The sequence below is a fragment of the Macaca thibetana genome, chromosome 11 (genome assembly GCF_024542745.1).
Source record: "Macaca thibetana thibetana isolate TM-01 chromosome 11, ASM2454274v1, whole genome shotgun sequence".
Taxonomy (NCBI): Eukaryota; Metazoa; Chordata; class Mammalia; order Primates; family Cercopithecidae; genus Macaca; species Macaca thibetana.
In genome coordinates this window covers 349706-368553 of record NC_065588.1, presented here as the reverse complement: position 1 = coordinate 368553, position 18848 = coordinate 349706, and the positions used below count along the sequence as shown (strand labels likewise).

General features: G+C 40.3%; 1 protein-coding gene across 1 annotated transcript in view; it reads left to right on the top strand.

The window, feature by feature from the left end:
• The window catches only part of KDM5A (lysine demethylase 5A), a 93826-nt gene that overhangs the window by 15945 nt on the left and 59033 nt on the right, over window positions 1-18848 (top strand). The window contains exons 4-10 of the mRNA XM_050747025.1: window positions 2435-2605; window positions 5117-5251; window positions 12456-12561; window positions 13742-13833; window positions 14439-14597; window positions 16338-16457; window positions 18473-18631. Of these exons, the coding sequence (XP_050602982.1) occupies window positions 2435-2605; window positions 5117-5251; window positions 12456-12561; window positions 13742-13833; window positions 14439-14597; window positions 16338-16457; window positions 18473-18631 (942 nt within the window). The remainder of the gene's footprint in view (window positions 1-2434; window positions 2606-5116; window positions 5252-12455; window positions 12562-13741; window positions 13834-14438; window positions 14598-16337; window positions 16458-18472; window positions 18632-18848) is intronic.

The window sequence follows — 18848 nt, the reverse complement described above, 5'->3', positions numbered from 1 at the left end:
GCTGATCTCGAACTGCTGACCTCAGGTGATCTGCCTGCCTCGGCCTCCCAAAGTTCTGGGATTACAGACGTGAGCCACCAGGCCTGGCCAAGGTCATATAACTATTAAGTGACAGAACTGGAATTTGAATACTGGCAGTCGGCTCCAGAGTCGTCTTTTCGTCTTTTTTTTTTAATTGTGTATATAGCATCAGCATTTAAAAATACAGAGTTCAGTGGCATTAAGTACATTTACAGTGTTGTACACTTATCACCACTGTGTAGTTCCAGGACCACCTCCCTTCCACCACTCCTGGCAACTTCTATTAAGCTTTCTGTCTCTATGAATTTGCTTACTCTATGGAGCTTATGTAAGTGGAATTTTATGGTAGTCATCATTTTGTGTCTGGCTTATTTTACTTATATTTTCAAAATTCATTCTTGTTTGGGATGTATCAGAATTTTCTTTTTAAGGCAGAATAATATTCCGTTGTATGTTTATTGTCCTACATTTCATTTATTCATTTATCTGTTGATAAACTTGGGTTGGTTCCATTTTGACTCTCAAGAATGTTGCTGCTGTGAACATTGGTGTGCAAGAATCTGTTTGAGTCCCTCCTTTCAGTTCTTTGAGTATATACCTAGAAGTGAAATTGCAGGATCATATGGTAATTTTATGTGTCACTTTTAACTTTTTTTTTTTTTTGAGACAGGGTCACTTGAGATAGGGTCAGCCAGGCCAGAGTGCTGTGGTGTGATCATGGCTCACTGCAGCCTCGATCTTGATCTCCTGGGCTCAACTGATGCTCATGCCTTGGCCTGCCAGGTAGCTGGGAACTACAGGTACACCACCTGCCTGGTTAATTTTTTTTTTTTTTTCCTGAGATGGAGTCTCACTCTACTGCCCAGGCTGGAGTGCAGTGGCACAATCTCAGCTCACTGCAACCTTTGCCTCCTGGGTTCAAGTGATTCTTGGGCCTCAGCCTCCTGAGTAGCTGGGATTATAGGCGTGCACCACCACGCCTGGCTAGTTTTTTGTATATTTTTTTTAGAAGAGACAGGATTTCACTATGTTGCCCAGGGTGCTCTTGAACTCCTGAACTCAGGCCGTTTGCCTAGCTCTGCCTCCCAAAGTCCTGGGATCCCTGCCCAACCTGCCCAACTAATTTTTAAATTTTTTGTAGAGATGAGGGCCTCACTGTATTGCCCAGCATGGTTTGGAACTCCTGGGCTCAAGCGATCCTCTTGCCTTGGCCTCCCAAAGTGTTAGAATTACAGATGTGAGCCACTGTGCCTGGCTTTAACTTTTTTTATGTAGTAAGATACAGTAGTATATACTAAATCAAATAGGAGAAACTGAGTTCGAACACTGTGTCACAGTCCCCTTTATTCTCAGTGAAATTGAAAACTGCCTTTACAGTCGTGTCACTTAATGATAGGGATATATTCTGAAAAACATGGGGATTTCATTATTGTGCAAACATCAAAGAATGTATTTATACAAACCCAGATGGTATGGCCTACTGCACACCTAGGCTTTGTGGCATAGCCTGTTGTTTCTAGACTACAAAAGTGTCCAGCGTGTTACTGTACTGAATACTGTAGGCAGTGTAACACAATGGTAAGTATTTGTGTATGTATCTAAACACAAAGGTTCAGTAAGAATATGGTATAATCTTATGGGAGCATTGTCATATATGCGGTCTGTCTTTGACCAAAATGTTATGCGGTGCATGACTATATTTTAGAGCCTAAGAGATGTATAATAACAGCTCCTGGATGTTAAGGAGCTTTGAAATACGTATTCTGTAGAGTGCCTGGCTTGATGTGACCATTCAGCCAAGTTAGCCAATTTATCTCATTTTCTACCTCAATATATTCTGTACCCCATATCAGTAAATCTACTGCAAGGTAATCTTTCCTCAGTGTTTCTTTATAATCTTCCATGTAAAACTCTTGTCCTTTTGAAAAATTATAGCCTGTTTTTCAAAACTGTCCTCTGTATTCATGGTTTGATTGATGTTTTTGTTAAGTTCTGTAAGTTACTTGGTTATTTCTAATTTCAGGATTTATGTTTATTTTGTATTATATAACATTTATTTTCATGTCAATTTTTTATGTTTTTATTCTTATTTCATATTGTGAGTTCCTTAAGTAGATTGTCTATACATGTGTTTAGTTTTCTCATAGTACATACTGTACAGAGTATTCATTAAATATTTTTGAATGCTTGGTTTGAAGGTAGGCATAATGTTAATTACATTTTAAACCTCTGAAAAGCATTGTTTCTATTTCTTACCCCAAATGTTGACAGGTGTCAGTTTGCTTAGATATTCATTGAAAGGAAATTTGAAATTTAAGCCCTGAATAATTATTTTATTTAGTAGACAAGACTTAAGAGTCAGGATGCTTGAATCTACATTTTTTTCTCTAAGCAACTTTTACTTTCTTTTCAGATTGTTGCCAGCAAAGGAGGTTTTGAAATGGTCACCAAAGAGAAGAAATGGTCTAAAGTGGGTAGTCGCTTGGGGTATCTGCCAGGAAAAGGAACTGGGTCTCTTTTGAAGTCACATTATGAAAGAATTCTCTACCCGTATGAGCTTTTCCAGTCTGGCGTGAGCCTTATGGTGAGATGCATTATTCTTTTTAGAAAAAGTTGATAAATCCAGTTTGCCCAAGTATAAACTTTAGACTTTGTTTAACCCAACTTAGCAGGCACTAAAATTTGGGGAAGCAAAGTGTTTATCATAGTGCAAAAATCATAGCTATTTTTGATGGTTTACAAGATAATAATGGAAATGAAGAATGTTTTATTTATTTAAAATAAACCTGATGACTGATATTTTTTGAAAAACTCCTGTTTCATGAATTTTTTAAAAACAGCTTTATTAGGTATAATTTATATACCATAGAATTCACCCTTTGTGGGTGCATAGTCGGTAAGCTTTAATAAATTTCTACATTTATGCAACGATGACTGGGATCCAGTTTTAGAGCACTTCCACTAGCCTCCAAAGTTCTCTTGTTCATTTGTAATTGGTTCCTGTTCCACCCCCACACACAGGCAATTCCTGACCTGCTTTCTGGCTCTATAGTTTGCCTTTTCTAGAACTTTCACCTAGGTGTAATCATACAATATGATTTTATGTCTAGCTTTTTTCACTTAGCCTAATGTTTTGAAAGTTCAGCCATGTTGTCTGAATGCGGTGGCTAATGCCTATAATCCTAGCACTGTGGGAGGCTGAGGTGGGTGGATCGTTTGAGGCCAGGAGTTTGAGACCAGCCTGGGCATCATGGCAAAACCCCATCTCTACTGAAAATACAAAAAATCAGCCAGATGTGGTGGTATGCGCCTGTGGTCCCAGCTACTCCAGAGATTGAAGTAGGAGGATTGCTTCAGCCTGGGAAATGGAGGTTGCAGTAAGCTGAGATAGTGCCACTGCACTCCAGCCTGGGTGACAGAGTGAGACCCTGTCTCAGAAAAAAAAGTTCAGCCATGTTATAGCATATGTCTGTACTAAATTTTTATGGCTGAATAATAATCCATTGTATGGATATACCACCTTTTGTTAATCCATTTACCAGTTGATGGACATTTAGATTGTTTCCAGTTTATGACTACTAGTTTATGATGCTATGAATATTCATGTACAAGTCTTTAAGTTGACATATGTTTTCATTTTTCTTGGGTAGATACTTGGGAGTGGAATTGCTGGGTTTTATGGTAAGTTTATGTGTAAATTTTTTTTTTTTGAGATGGAATCTCGCTCTGTCGCTCAGGCTGGAGTGCAGTGGCATGAACTTGGCTCACTGCAACCTCCGCCTCCTGGGTTCAAGCGATTCTCCTACCCCAGCCTCCTGAGTAGAGTAGCTGGGACCACAGGCGCCCGCCACCACCCACAGCTAATTTTTGTACTTTTAGTAGAGACAGAGTTTCACCATGTTGGTCAGGCTGATCTCTAACTCCTGACTGCAAGTGATCTGCCCGCCTTGGCCTCCCAAAATGCCGAGATTATAGGTGTGAGCCACCGCACCTGGCCCGTGTAAGTCTTTCAGAACTGCCACGTTGTTTCCCAAAGTGGCTGAATCTTTTTACTTTCCCAGCAGTGATGTCGAGGCTTCTGGTTTTCCCACTTCCTGGCCACACTTGGTATTGTCAGGTTTTAAAATTATAGCCGTTGTAGTTAGTTGTGTAGTCATGTCTTACTGTGGTTTGAATTTGCATTTCTCTAATGACTAGTGATGTGCCTATTTTCATATTCGTATTAGCCATTTGTATATCTTGGTAAAGTGTCTGTTCAGATCTTTTTAAAATTGGGTTGTCTTATACTTGTGAGTTTGTTATACAGTTTGTGTACAAGTCCTTTATCAGGTAAATAATTTGCAGATATTTTCTCCTACTCTGTTATCTTTCCATTTTTGTAATGGTGACTTTTTGAAGAACCATTTATTTATTTATTTTTTCCTTCTGTACATTGTACTTTTGGTGTCATATTTAAGGAATCTTTTCCAAGGTCACAGAGATTTTCTTCTTTGCTTTAATCTAGAAATTCTTACAGTTTTGGCTTTTATATTTTGGTCAGTGATGCATTTTGAGGCTTTTTTTGTGTGTATAGTATGAGGTGAAGATGTAAGTTTATTTTTTGGTGGGGAAGGGGGTATATGAATATTGAGTAGTACCAGCACCATTTGTTTAAAAGGCTATCCTTTTCCCACTGATTTAACTCACCATCTTTGTTGGAAATCAGTTGACCATAAATGTGTGGGTTTATTTCTGGACTCTGTTTTTCTTGCATTGATTTACATATCGACCCTAAAACCAGTGCTACCTTGTCTTGAGTACTATAGCTTTATGGTAAATGTTGGTATTCAGTAGTGTTAAGTTTTTTTGTTCTTTTTCAAAATTTCTAAACAACTTACATTTCCACGTAAGTTTTAGGGTCAGCTTTCGGTTTTAACAACAACAAAAAGCCTGCCAGGATTTTGATAGGGATAGCTGTATGTCAGCTTGAGAGAGAATTGTGATCCAGTTTTATGTAGTTTTAGGGATTCATTGGCAATTTATTATTTTCCCGCTGATTCTCCAGCATGATTTCTTATCAGTGAACCTGTTCTCTTTCTGTGCTCTGATCTTTTAGGGTGTGCAGATGCCTAATTTAGATCTTAAAGAAAAAGTGGAGCCTGAGGTTCTCAGCACTGATACCCAAACTTCCCCAGAGCCAGGCACAAGAATGAACACTCTGCCGAAGAGAACAAGACGTGTGAAGTCTCAGGTATCGATGTCTATGGGCTTTTTTTCCTTTTTTCTTTAAATAGGCAGTCTCGTGATGTTGCCCACGCTAGCCTTGAACTCTGGCTCGAGTGATCATCTTGCCTCAGCCTCTTGAGCAGTGCTACTTGGCGTGTGCTGCTGTGCCTGGCTTATGGACCATTTTTAATGGGAGTTTTAAGTGCATTAACTGTGTGGAACAGTTACCTGGTCATGGGAGGCCACTCATATACTGTCGTTCTTTAAAACTTGAGCCATATTTTTATTTACTTTTGAGATGAATGGAGAATAAATTGTGAAATGTGGTGTAATTTGATTTAGAAAGTTCTTTGTTAATTTTTAGCAGTTTTTGACAGGGATGACAGTCAGAGGGTGATCTCGGATACCGTAGTACCAATTTTATAGACATGCGGATGAATTCTAATACGTTTTATTTTTATGTTAGTGGAAGTGAGATGAATAGGAAAGTGTGGTTTTATTTTTCACCCACCATTCCTTTAAGAACCAGAGTATAAATTTCTTAGTGTCCGAGCCATTCCAGTTTAACTACTGTAGTGTTCATGTAACCTAAAATAATTTCAAAGCCTAATACATCAGACGAAAAATGCCCTAATTTATTTTTTGTCTGATTCCCTCCTTCCCCTATTTCTTTTATTTTTTCTTTTTTTTCCCAAGCTTTGCTTCTCTTTCAAACCCGTTTCCTTTTCTCTGTGGTCTTTTAAGGTTTTTAGTAAAGACAAGTTTGGAGACTGAGAAAGTGAGGTGCCCTTAGAACTCCTAAGATTTAATCCATGTACGTTAACATATAGATGGACAGGAAAAACAACTGCACTGAATCCTAATCATTGATTTTAACTGTGTGTTTTTTTTTTTTTGAGACGGAGTCTCACTCTGTTGCCCAGGCTAGAGTGCAGTGGCACAATCTCTGCTCACTACAAGCTCGGCCTCCCGGGCCCACGCCATTCTCCTGCCTCAGCCTCCCAAGTAGCTGGGACTACAGGCGCCCGCCACCTCGCTCAGCTAATTTTTTTGTGTAGAGACGGGGTTTCACCGTGTTAGCCAGGATGGTCTCGATCTCCTTACCTTGTGATCCACCCGCCTCGGCCTCCCAAAATGCTGGGATTATAGGCTTGAGCCACCGCGCCCGGCGATTTTAACATTTAAGGAAACAATGATAGGGGTGGGAATGATTAGCATCAAAAGTGGGTATCAGAGAAGCAGGATAAAACTGCAGTTAACGCTGGGTGAAACCCAGTCTCTACTAAAAAAATACAAAAAACTAGCCAGGCGAGGTGGCGGGCGCCTGTAGTCCCAGCTACTCGGGAGGCTGAGGCAGGAGAATGGCGTAAACCCGGGAGGCGGAGCTTGCAGTGAGCTGAGATCCGGCCACTGTACTCCAGCCTGGGCGACAGAGCGAGACTCCGTCTCAAAAAAAAAAAAAAAAACAAAAAAACAAAAAAACTGCTGTTACCAAGAGACACTAAATCTGGGGTTGTGTAGAGAAGAGGACTGGAGAGGCAGACTATTAATACTTCTTGCTTTTCTACAGATCAGGGACTATCTCTCCGTTATGCCATTTCTGCCTTTCTTTTTCTGAATTTATGTTTGCTGAATACCCAGCTTTTTAGGTACTCTTTGAAAATAGAAAGGTAGGTGTACTGGATAGGAATGTGACTTTCATGGAAAGTCATTGGAAAATGATAACCTCATTATAAGTTAGTAAACTCTGGTTTCGTCATTATGTCATTTTTGTTAGTGCGATTGGTCTTAGCAGCTCTGATCATCTTTGGGTGTACAGTGATTTGGGTAAACACTGATTGCTAGTCCCTTTGACGTGGTGATTCTGCTTTGAAGAGTTGCTCCAGTTGTTGGCCTGGCGCGGTGGCTCAAGCCTGTAATCCCAGCACTTTGGGAGGCCGAGACGGGTGGATCACGAGGTCAGGAGATCAAGACCATCCTGGCTAACACGGTGAAACCCCGTCTCTACTAAAAAATACAAAAAACTAGCTGGGCGAGGTGGTGGCGCCTGTAGTCCCAGCTACTCGGGAGGCTGAGGCAGGAGAATGGCGTGAACCCGGGAGGCGGAGCTTGCAGTGAGCTGAGATCCGGCCACTGCACTCCAGCCTGGGCGACAGAGCGAGACTCCGTCTCAAAAAAAAAAAGAGTTGCTCCAGTTGCTCCTGTCTATCTAACCAATCACCAGCTTGTGGTGAAATTTTTTTTTGATGTTCACCTTGAAACCATGAAGATTGTCTTGCCTATTTCTAATGCTTTTCTTTATTATAAACATGGGGAGTACAGGCCGGGCGTGGTGGCTCACGCCTGTAATCCCAGCACTTTGGGAGGCCAAGGCAGGCAGATCACGAGGTCAGGAGATTGAGACCATCCTGGCTAACACAGTGAAACCCTGTCTTTACTAAAAATACAAAAAATTAGCTGGGTGTGGTGGCGGGCGCCTGTAGTCCCAGCTACTCGGGAGGCTGAGGCAGGAGAATGGCGTGAACCTGGAAGGATTAGGGGTGAGCCAAGATCGTGCCACTGCACTCCAGTCTGGGCGACAGAGCGAGACTCCGTCTCAAAAAAAAAAAAATAATGGGGACTACATGGAATGTGATAATTGTCACTGTATTCAGATTCGTTGATATGCTATTTCAGGATTTGAAATTAAGAATTTTTTCAACTCGTAATTTGTACTTAATTGTTCTGTTGAATGTCTGCCGTTCATTCCTAGTTTTCTATTTCAGGAAGAAAATAAAGGCTTTCTGGTAGAACTTCTGCTTCTTGCCCCATACACGAAACTGCTGGTATTCATACTTAGTCTTTGTCTATCTCTGTGGGCAAAGTGTACCTTTCTCTCCAAGGATAATCCCTCCACTTCCATCCCTTCTGGCATCTTCAGTGATTTCAACATACTGAGAAATCTTTCTCTCCTACCTCCTCTGTCTGTTGGATTCCTCTCCTCCCGTTATGTGTTTAAGTCTCTGTCATCTTAAACATAAAAGCCCTCTTCTTACATAATGCCTTATCCTTGCCTCTTTTCACAGAGAAGGTTCTTGAAAAATAGTCTTTATTGTCTCAGTTTCCTCAACATCTGTTTAGTTTTTATACTCTATAATCTAACTTTGAGCTAAGTAATTTTATTGAAACTGCACTGTCCAAGTTACCACTGGGTTTTTAATTGTCAAATTCTGAGATTCTCATTTTCATTTCATATCTTAATTGGTCTCTGGTCACGTATACATTTAATGTGGTTGTTGACTCCTGTCCTTGAAATTAGATTAACTTGATTTTTCTTTCGTTTGTGATAGTTCTCTCTTCTGGTTTTCCTCCTTATATTCTGACCACTCCTTAGTCATCTTCGTCATCTCTTCTGTCTTCCCCTTATTTTGTATCTTTAGTCCTTTTCCCTGTTCACTCTCCTTAGCTGTCTCATCTGCGTGGGATTTCAAATACTACCTGTAATGCTCAGAACTCTCAAATCTTGTCTTTTTTTTTAGACAGAGTCTTGCTTTATTGCCCAGGCTGGAGTGTAGTGGCACGATCTTGGCTCACTGCGACCTCTGCCTCTCGGGTTCAAACAATTCTCCTTCCTCAGCCTCCTTAGTAGCTGGGATTACAGGCACATGCCACTACACCTGGCTCAATTTTTATGTTTTTAGTAGAGACAGAGTTTCACCATTTTGGCCAGGCTGGTCTTGAACTGGCCTCAAGTGATCTGCCTGCCTCAGCCTCCCAAAGTGCTGGGATTATGGGCGTGAACCATCGCACTCAGCCCAAATCTGTCTTAACATCCATCCTTTCCTTTTCACCAGGGGTGTGTGCGTACGTATACGTGTGTACTTATGATTGGCTATAGTACAGGTATGCCAAATTCAATACATCTGAAAGATAATGTATTATCATCTCTTCCTTCTCTCCTTGTTTCCTCCCTCCCTCCCTTCATCCCTTCCTCCCTTCCTCCTTCCTTCCCACTCCCCCTGGCCTTTTTTTTGAGACAGCGTGTGACTCTGTCACCCAGGCTGGAGTGCAGTGGTGCAGTCTTGGGTAATCACCACCTCTGCCTCCTAGGCTAAAGCCATCCTCCCACCTCAGCCTCCCAGGTGGCTGGGACCATAAGTACATACCACCACTCAGCTAATTTTTGTGTGTTTGTAGAGACAGGGTTTTGCCATGTTGCCAAGGTTGTTCTCGAATTCCTGGGCTCAAGTGATCTGCCTGCTTTGGCCTCCCAAAGTGCTGGGATTACAGGCATGAACCACGGTGCCCAACCATAAAAGCCTTTGAATGAATCAAATGAATTAAACTCCTTGATTTCTTTATTTCCCTATACTCCATGTCCAGTCTTTAAGCAAGTGCTGGCTGCTATTATGTCTGAAATTTCTACTAGGGATGCTGGTTCATTTATGTGTTTGAAATGGTATTTAGAAACCATGATCTGAGCACACGGTCTGCTTGTTCCCACTGGGATGTCATTGCTTCTAGGCTCTTTTAAATGGTCAGGGCTAGAAAATAAATTTTTAAAAATTTGTAACTTGATATTTTGCATTCATCCTCTAATCCAGCTCTAATCCAGCACCACAGTTCTTTTGGTGTATCTTCTAGTTTTTTCCTGGTGTTTTGAGTTGGGAATTTAATTTTAATCTTTTGTTTTTATTGAATTGTTTAAGACTATAAGATTTCCTGTGATCACTAATTTGTTTTAGAGATCTAATATGTAGTCTTTTTATTGTTATTTTAAAATTTATTATTATTTTTTGAGATGGAGTCTTGCTCTGTCGCCCAGGCTGGAGTGCAGTGGCGTGATCTCAGCTTACTGCAGCCTCCACCTCCCGGGTTCAAGCAGTTCCCTGCCTCAGCCTCACGAGTAGCTGGAATTACAGGTGCCTGCCACCACATGCGGCTAATTTTTGTAATTTTAGTAGAGACGGGGTTTCACCGTATTGTCCAGGCTGGTCTTGAATTCCAGACCTTGTGATCCACCTGCCTTGGCCTCCAAAGTGCTGGGATATATAGATGTGAGCTGTCGTGCCTGGCCTGTTATTTTTTAAGTAGAGAATTAAAATGTTCAGGTGGAAGGTCCTTTTTAATTTTGTTATTTTGAGTTTTAGATCAAAGAATGTTGTTTTATTCTACTTTTTGGAACTTTATTACTTTTCTGAAAAGGTTGTTGTAAGGACTAATTGATTACTTAGATGTGGCACATACCATTTACTGAACATGTATCAGCTTTATTGTTATGTACTCTGCTTTAATAATGGTAAAGAATGTGTGGTGTTATATTTCTCGTTCGACTAACAGTAGAAGTTGGTTAATATAACCAAATCAGTCTACAAAAGTTTAAAGATAAATATTGAAGTGGCATTTAGGTTTTGTACTTATATGATCTTTTGTTAGTCTAGATTGCATACATCATTTGGTATGTAACCACAGACTTATAAAGTAGTCTGTATTTTATCTTGGTTTATTTTTATGCTTATTCTTTATTTATTATACACATAAAATAAATTTTGGCTGTTTACTTAGTCTATATTCAGAGATTAAGGTTAATTTTAATTCAAGATTGAATACCAGTATCTGTCAGGATGTTCTCACTTTCAAGTATTAGAATGCCAGGTGGTAGTAGCTTAAACATTAATAATTAATTTTTCACATAAGAATACATTTTTGCATAAGGTTTTCAGAGGTAAGTAGTTCTAGGATTGGTCAAGGGCTCGGGTTCTTTCCATTTTTCTGCCTTGCGTTCTTCAGTGTGTGGGTAATAAATTTCCTCTCAGTTGTGGTATGGCTGCTGCAGAGTCCAGCACCGTGTTTTCACCAGACTGAGTCCCTTAGCAGGAAGGAAGGGAGTTGGGGCAAAAGGACTTCTTTTTTTTTTTTTTTTTTTTGAGACAGAGTCTTACTCTCGCCCAGGCTGGAGTGCAGTGGCTCAATCTCAGCTCACTGCAACGTCCACCTCCTGGGTTCAAGCAATTCTGCCTCAGCCTCCTGAGTAGCTGGGACTATAGGCGTGCACCACCATGCGTGGCTAATTTTTGTATTTTTAGTAGAGATGGGGTTTTACCATATTGGGCGGGCTGGTTTCGAACTCCTGGACTCGTGATCCACCCGCCTCAGCCTCCCAAAGTGCTGGGATTACAGGCGTGAGCCACTGCACCTGGCCTCCAAAAGGACTTATTCTTTAAGATGCTTTCCTTTTTATTTTTTTGACACAGAGTCTTTTTCTGTCACCCAGGCTGAAGTGTGGTAGGACAATCACGGCTCGCTGCAGCCTTGAACTCCAGGGCTTCACGCGATCCTCCTGCCTCAGTCTCCTGGGTAGCTAGGACTTCAGGTGCATGCCACCATGGGCAGATAATTTTTAATTTTTTTTTTTTTTTTGGTAGAGACGGGGGTCACTATGTTGCCCAGGCTGGGAGAAGCTTTCCCATTGATTGATTCAGGGTCTCATCTATCGCCCAGGGTGGAGTTCAGCAGCATGATCTCACCTCACTGCCTCAACCGCTCAAACTCAAGTGATCCTCCAACCTCAGCCTCCCAAGTAGCTGGGACTACAGATGCACACCACCTTGCCTGGCTAATTTTTGTACTTTTTGTCGAAATGGGGTTTCCCTGTGTTGCCCAGGCTGGTCTGTAACTACTGAACTCAAATGATCCACCTGCCTTGGCCTCCCAATGTGTTGGGATTACAGGTGTGAACCGCTGTGCCTGGCCATTTGCCTTTTATTAGAAGATGGCAATCTTTCCCAGGGGATTCCAGTACAATTTTTTAATGTTCCACTGGCTAGAACTGGATCACATTCCCACCCCTTTGTTGGTCATCACCAACAAAGTAAAATGAGGTTAGTATCATTGGCTTAGGACAGTCACAGTTCATGTCCTGAGATGCCCTCTCATCAAATGCAGGTGTCCAGTAGCAAGTTAGAAGTGGGGATTTCTGTGGTGTGATAACCGGCAGTGTCTGTCTTTAGACAGCTTGACAGCTGTGCTTTTACGAGTCATACACGAGTTTTATTTTGTGGAATCTGGGTGCATGGTGTTTTGGTGACTGTTTTCAACTGTGGTAATGAGGCAGCGAAGTGGATTTACAGAAAAGAAATCCAATAATTTGTTCTTTCGTTTTGAAGAGGATCCTGAAACTTTTCTGGGGTAAAAAAATAAATGCATGAATCAGCATAATTATGCTTACGTGAATTTTGCTTATCTTTTAGTCAGAATCTGGAGATGTGAATAGAAACACGGAATTGAAGAAACTTCAGATTTTTGGGGCTGGGCCCAAGGTTGTGGGCCTGGCAATGGGAACAAAAGATAAAGAAGGTAAGATTTGTTATTTGATCATGAAAAGAGATAAGGTAGAATATGGTTGTAAAAACATTCAAATGATACTTGAATTGCAGTCTGTGCTGGGAATTTCTTAAGAATTGTAAAGTTGCAATGTGGTTCCCAGGCACATCGCCTGTTTTAATGCCAGATATCTTAAGTTTAAGGTGTGAAGAGCAATCTTATGTTGAATTTTTATGATTTTGGAGGAGAGGATTTTCCTTCTCTATATCTAATATATGACACAAATTATTGCAGTTTATAAGGCTGGTTTATGAGAGAATGGTGGAATTAATGGTTCTTACCTAGTGAGCTAAAGCTTGTGACTCTTAGTATCAACATATGCTGGGGGAAACTTAGAATTTTAAAATTCTAACCATAATTTTGATTTTAAAAATAATTGTCCTTGATATATTATGTCACTTCATTTAAATAAACTGTTTTCTTTAGTAAGTCTAGTACTCGGCTTCACGTGTGGAAGTTTTTTGTCAGTAGAACTGCTCGTGCAAAGATCAGGGTCCACTGTTCTCTTTATGCAACATGTCAATTTTAAAACCGTTTAACAAAGATTAGGCTGGATATGTTTTGACTATATCAGAACTTAATGAAATGCTACAGTCACAAATACTAATTACTATGTACTTAGATGTGTAGTTAAATCATACAATTCAGATAGTGGACTGAACTCTAGAAGATTAAATAATATTGTTCCTTCTCTCTTAAAACATCCCATGTAATAAGATTTACTAGATACATTGTAATAATGATAATATTTCTTTTTGAAGAATTAAGTACTTTATTTTTGTTATTCTTGTAATTATAGTATTGGCTATCAACAGTCTTAGAAATTAGTCCCTAATTTGGGAGTTCCTCCAAGTAATACCTGTGGGTTGTATGTAGTACATACTGCATACAAATACAGCATTAATGGGTAAGCTCTCTGGATCCTACGTGACTGGATTAGAATCTTAAATCTGCCTTGCTGTATGATTTTGAGCAAGTTAGCTGTACCTCAGGTTCTTCATCTTCAGTGAGAGATAATAAATAGTATATCTACCTCTAGATAGATAAACAGTTGTAAGATTTTAACTAATTTAAATAATTTTAAATAGTGTCTCGTCCATAGTAAGCTCTCAACATTAGTTTTTACTATTATTGTATAACTTTTTATTTCAAGATGAGGTCACCCGAAGACGAAAAGTTACCAACAGGTCAGACGCATTTAACATGCAAATGAGACAACGGAAAGGCACTCTCTCTGTTAACTTTGTAAGTGTTTTGGGGTCTGTCAGGAGGGAAAGGATTTATTTTTATTATAGTTTTGCACTTTCTATCCTGGTATATCTTGGTATGTATTTAGTTAGCTCATTTGGTTAGAAGACTTGATGGCAAATCTATGAAGTTACAGCTTTTGTTTATGTTGTTAACCTTGCTTTGTCCTATGTACGTAGGCTGCTTCCTGTAAGTCATATACCTTATGGGTAACCAAGTGAGAGCATGAAAATGAATCTGTGTAATCGTTGAGTTCTATCATAGACAGTCTCGGTCTTCATTCTCTATCAAAGAGTATTCGTATATGGGAAGAAGGACATGGTATTTTAAAAAATATATGTAAATTGATTTTCAAATACCCTAGATTTGTAGTCTTTCTTTAACAACCTGATATTCTTTTATTAACTTGCTTGTAAAAACTCTGGAGGAAAATTTAGGGAGTTTTGTGAAAAGCTGTTTAAATACAATTTCTTGAAATAGACATTCAGGATTTAAGTTATGTTTACTTTTCAGTTGTATTATTTTGTTTGTTTCAGCTAAGGAGTTCCTGGTAAAAATTTAGTATTATGGAAAATAGACTTTTATTTTTATTTTTTTAACAGGTTGATCTCTATGTTTGTATGTTTTGTGGTCGGGGAAACAATGAAGATAAGTTGCTTTTGTGTGACGGATGTGATGACAGCTATCATACATTTTGTCTAATTCCTCCACTACCTGATGTGCCCAAAGGAGACTGGAGGTGTCCTAAATGTGTCGCTGAGGTACAAGTCTAACCTCTATGGATCCTTTTTTAATTAAAAACAATAATACATGCATGTACACATACATGTAAACATATTCCCAAATATGTTTCCTTTTGTCATTCTCTCTTCATTATGTAGTGTTTAAAATTTCCGGGACTTTTCTTTTTTTGAGATGGTGTATTGCTTTGTCACCAGGCTGGAATGCAATGGCGTGATCTCAGCTCACTGCAACCTCCACCTCCCGGGTTCAAGCGATTCTCCTGCCTCAGCCTCCCAAGTAGCTGGGACTACAGGCGCGAGCCACTACGCCCAGCTAATTTTTGTATTTTTAGTAGAGACCATGGTTTCACCATGTTGGCCAGGATAGTCTCAGTCTCTTGACCTCGTGATCTGCGTGCCTCGGCTTCCCAAAGTGCTGGGATTACAGGCATGAGCCACCGTGCCTGGTCAATTTCCAGGACTTAAAATGTCTATATTGAATGGAAATGTAACAATTGTATTGTGGTAGCTTGCCTTTCAAAGGTTCTTTTTCTGACTGTTGGTTAGGTCATTCTGTTTATTGCTGCAGATAATGAGACTTTATTATATTGCTGGACAACAATAAAAATGAAGAAAAGCATAGATTGTTTTTTCTCTATTAATTGAAAGTATAACCAGACATGAAACTGTAGAACTTGGGATTTATGCATCCAATTTCATGCTATTAAATAAATTGATGATATCTTTTATTTATTTACTATTTATTTGTTTACTTTTTTGAGACAGGGTCTACAGCCTCTCACCCAGGCTACAGTGCAGTGGCACGATCTCAGCTCACTGCAACTTCTGACGTCTGGGCTCAGGTGATACTCTCAGCTCAGCCTCCCTACAGATGTACGCCACCACGCCCAGCTAATTTTTGTATTTTTTGTAGAGACAAGGTTTTACCATGTTGGCCAGGCTGGTCTAAACTCCTGGACTCAAGTGGTCCACCTGCCTTGACCTTCCAAAGTGCTGGGATTACAGATGCGAGCCACTGTGCTGGGCCCTGATGGTATCTTTTAGCTTGCCCAAATTTTTACTTGATTGTGCTAAATTTTTCTTAGTGAAAGATTGTAGTACTGTCATTGTTGTGAAATGCCCAGTCTGTTTACTTTTTTTAACAAAATGCTGTGATAGGACATTAAAGAGAAGGTGTTGGCTGGGTGTATGTAAATGCATTCAAAGGTCTTTTATGCCGTTTGAATTATTGCTTATTTACAATTCTCAAGGTTAAAAGATTCAGAGGCAATTCTACTCTGAGTGAGTCATTGTGTTAAGACACTGGTCATGGTGATTGGTAGTGTGAGCAAGGTATTCTCTTAGTCTGATATTCTCACAGTCCAGTGGCTGTCCCCTTATCCATTACCTTTCCCTCCTCCATGAACATGTATGTTCTCCGTGGCCAAAACCCCTGGTGTGCCAAGAGTGTTAGGCATCCCTCGGGATGATTCCGGTCAGTCCTTTAGATGTTTGTCTTGGTGCCAGAACTTAATGCTACTCTGGATCTAAAGCCGTCTTAGTGCCGCCTTCCTGTTGGAAGGCTGTGACGATGACGTCGAGACTCTAGAAAATACTTCCTGATACTGTATTGTAAGGAGCTGATATTTGTTTTGTTGTCTAGGGTTGATTGGATTTGCTTTACCTAGGGAAATGATCAAAGAAGTTAGTAACTAAGAGCCTTAAAGCTTTCTTCAGTTTCGTTTCAGTGAGTGAATCTTACATATTTTTTCTTTCCAGGAATGTAGCAAACCTCGAGAAGCCTTTGGATTTGAACAAGCTGTACGAGAGTATACACTTCAGAGCTTTGGAGAGATGGCAGATAATTTTAAGTCTGATTATTTTAATATGCCAGTCCATGTGAGTAAACTATCTTTTAGGTCAGTCTGGGGAGGTACAAAGATTTACCTGAGTCCAAAGCCTTCAGTTTCCTCTTTTTTTTTTTTTTGAGACAGAGTCTTACTTTGTCACCCAGGCTGGAGTGCAGTGGCACAATCTCGGCTCACTGCAACCTCTGCCTCCCAGGTTCAAGCGATTCTCCTGCCTCAGCCTCCTGAGTAGCTGGGACTACAGGCACCGCCACCATGCCCAGCTAATTTCTGTATTTTTAGTAGAGACGGGGTTTTACCATATTGACCAGGCTGGTCTCGAACTCCTGACCTTGTGATTTGCCTGCCTCGGCCTCCCAAAGTGCTAGGATTACAGGCATGAGCCACTGTGCCCGGCCTTCTCTTTTACTTTTATTATTTTGTAGAAAACAGGGACTGCATGAAAAAGATGATGAAACACTGCGTCTTAAAATCAGGGGCCTGACATCTATTTCTTTTTCTTTCACTGTCTGTTGTGGCAGTATGTACTCCTTTGTTGTAAAATCTATTTTTTTTTTTTTGAGTTGGAGTCTCATTCTGTCACCCAGGCTGGAGTGCAGTGGCGCGATCTTGGCTCACTGCAGCCTCCTACCCCCAGGGCCAAGTGATTCTCCTGCCTCAGCCTACCAAGTTGCTGGGACTCCAGGTGTGCACTGCTATACCTGACTAATTTTTGGATTTTTTTTTTTTTTTTAAACAGTCTCGCTCTGTTGCCCAGGCTGGAGTGCAGTGGCACCATCTCTGCTCACTGCAGCCTCTACTGCCCGGGTTCAAGCAGTTCTCCTGTCTCAGCCTCCCAAGTAACTGGGACTACAGGTGCACTCAACCACTGCCAGCTGATTTTTGTGTTTTTAGAAGAGATGGGGTTCACCATATTGGTCAGGCTGGTCTCGAACTCCTGACCTCAGGTTATCCACCTGCCTTGGCCTCCCAAAATTCTGGGATTACAGCCATGAGCCACTGCGCCCAGCCAATTTTTATATTTTTAATAGAGATGGGATTTCACCATGTCACCTAGGCTGGTCTCGATCTCCTGACCTCAAGTGATCTGCCTGCCTCGGCCTCCCAAAGTGCTGGGATTACAGGTATGAGCCACTACACACCACTGTGAAGTCTATTTTGATGCTCGAATTGTTATATTAGCCCTCTATGAGTAATCCTTTACAGAAAAGCATAAAGTATTGGACAGTTGCTGCTTTTCTTTATTTTTACTGTGGGGTTTGCTTCTTTTCCTAGGATATCTTAGGCTTTTTTAGTCCCTGTCCAAAAAATTTGCTATAGTTATTAAAATTTAGTCTTGCCTTAAAGACTTGAAATCTCAACCCAGATGCCCATCAATGATAGACTAGATAAAGAAAATGTGGCACATATATACCATGGAATACTATGCAGCCGTAAAAAAGGGTAAGTTCATGTTCTTTGCAGGGACATGGATGAATCTGGAAACCATCATTCTCAACAAACTAACACAGGAACAGAAAACCAAACGCCCCATGTTCTCACTCGTAAGTGGGAGTTGAACAGTGAGAACACATGGACACAGGGAGGGGAACATCACACACCAGCGCCTGTCTGGGGGGTCGTGGCTAGCATTAGGAGAAATACTCAATGTAGAACTTAAAGTATAATAAAAAACAAAACGAAAATGAAATTTTGTGTTAAAATCATAAAAGGCAAAACATAGAAGCTATTAAAAAATTTAGTCTTGCTGTTTACATTTCCTTATTCCTCCTTGATTTCCTGGTTCATCTTTGTTCTTACTCTTGGGAAACAGTTTCCTTCAGAAAAGGGCAGCACAGTTCATTACGTTTTTCTGAATGTCCGAGTTATCTCAGCTTTTCCCTGTTCTCAATGGAAAAGCTAGGATCTGGGTCTTTACTTCTCTAGGGAATCAGAAGATTTTTAATCTCATCATGGGTTTGTGTTTACTTGACCCTGTGTATTATGTTATACTGGGTTATAGTTATAGCGGTTTAATAATTTGTCATCTTTCTTTTCCCTGTGTAGATGGTTCCCACAGAACTAGTAGAAAAGGAATTTTGGCGGCTGGTAAGCAGCATTGAAGAAGATGTTATCGTGGAATATGGGGCAGATATCTCCTCAAAAGACTTTGGAAGTGGATTTCCGGTGAAGGATGGGCGGAGAAAGATGCTGCCAGAAGAAGAGGTGCAGATTTATTCAAACTTTTGCTTACCTCCAAGCTGATTTAGCTTTTGCTGATTTAGCTTTTGCTAAGAAAACTACATTTCTTTATCTTAAGGGATCACATTAACTTAAAATATTAAATATGTAGGATTTGGCAGTATAAATAATCTTCAGTTTTGAAAACAATGAATTCAGAATACTTTCAAAAATTATTTAACTCTGTATTTTTGTTGTTGTT